This window comes from Mus caroli, chromosome 7 (genome assembly GCF_900094665.2).
Source record: "Mus caroli chromosome 7, CAROLI_EIJ_v1.1, whole genome shotgun sequence".
NCBI classification, from domain to species: Eukaryota; Metazoa; Chordata; class Mammalia; order Rodentia; family Muridae; genus Mus; species Mus caroli.
The window spans coordinates 28,190,243-28,191,560 of record NC_034576.1 but is presented as its reverse complement, the minus strand read 5'-3'; the positions used below and the strand labels follow the sequence as shown (position 1 = coordinate 28,191,560).

At 53.4% G+C, this 1,318-nt stretch overlaps 1 protein-coding gene across 1 annotated transcript in view; it reads left to right on the top strand.

The window, feature by feature from the left end:
• Nucleotides 1-1,318, top strand: part of Eif3k (eukaryotic translation initiation factor 3 subunit K) — a 10,783-nt gene that overhangs the window by 8,548 nt on the left and 917 nt on the right. Inside the window, exon 7 of the mRNA XM_021167165.1 lies at nt 892-1,017. Within this exon, the coding sequence (XP_021022824.1) occupies nt 892-1,017 (126 nt within the window). The remainder of the gene's footprint in view (nt 1-891; nt 1,018-1,318) is intronic.

Sequence of the window (1,318 nt, the reverse complement as noted above, 5' to 3'; positions counted from 1 at the left end):
GAACTCAGAAATCCGCCTGCCTCTGCCTCCCGAGTGCTGGGATTAAAGGCGTGCGCCACCACGCCCGGCGCAATGATGTTCTTAAAGGTCCTTCCAAACCAAAACCCTCAGCACTTGAGTTTGCAAAAAGTGGTACAGTGCCAGAGAGAGGTTGGGCAGTCGTGACCACCTCCTGCTTGATGCGGAAGAAGGTTTGTGGGTCCCAGCACCCATGGTGGGCGGTCACAGGTGCCAAGAATTCCATGCACTTTCTCGCCCTGGGAGCACCTGCAGACATTCACATTTGCACACCATTGCTCTCCTCAGACACACCAGAAGAGGGCATCAGATCCCATTACAGATGGTTGTGAGCCAGCCACCATGTGGTTGCTGGGAATTGAACTCAGAACCTCTGGAAGAGCAGTCAGTGCTCTTATTCGCTGATCTCCCCAGCCCTAAATAAATGTTTTGTCTTGTTTTTGTTTTTTTAAAAAATAAATAAATACAAAATATTGTTAAGACACTGAGGGAACCTGTGCCCGGAGGCACAAATTCTATAGTCCTGGTACCTGGGAGACAGTCAGGAGTGTTAGGAGTCTATGTCATGGTGAGTCCAAGCCAGCCGGGACTGCATGAAATCCTGTCTCCAAAAACAAAAACCTACAGAAAAACCCCTATGTGACTAGGAGAAAGAGGCTAGTGCGCCCTCTGGTGGCCAAGTGGAGACTGAGCCCCAGAATGCTGGCTTTGCCCTAGAGGGTCTTTTCTTCCAAGTCCTGCTGCTGTCCAGGCAGGAGTTGCCTAGAGCAGTTGGCAAAGGGGGCTTGGCCTGCTTAGCCCCGATTCCTCTGCCTCCAAAGCCCCTAGTGTTAGGGTTCAGGCCACCAACACCTCCGCCCATGTCCCCTGCAGACAACCAGCTGAAGGTGTGGATGAGCAAGTACGGCTGGAGCGCCGACGAGTCAGGGCAGGTCTTCATCTGCAGCCAGGAAGAGAGCATTAAGCCCAAGAACATCGTGGAGAAGATTGACTTTGACAGTAAGTGGCCTGGGGCCGCAGACTGTAGGGAAGACACAGTGTCCTGGTCACAGAGCAGTGCTGGGTGTGCAAAGCACAAGGCAGAGCCTGTATTCCTGGACTGGGAACTGTGCCAGATTCCACCGACCCATCCAGGTTGCTGGCCCAGGGAGAGACAGTGAGGGATGCTGAGTAGCCTCCTCTGCTGGATGTGAGCCTTCCATGTTCTCTCTCTCTCTCTCTCTCTCTCTCTCTCTCTCCCTCCCACCCTCTGCCCTGGCATTCCCCTAGACCAGACTGGCCTCAAACTCTACCTACCTCT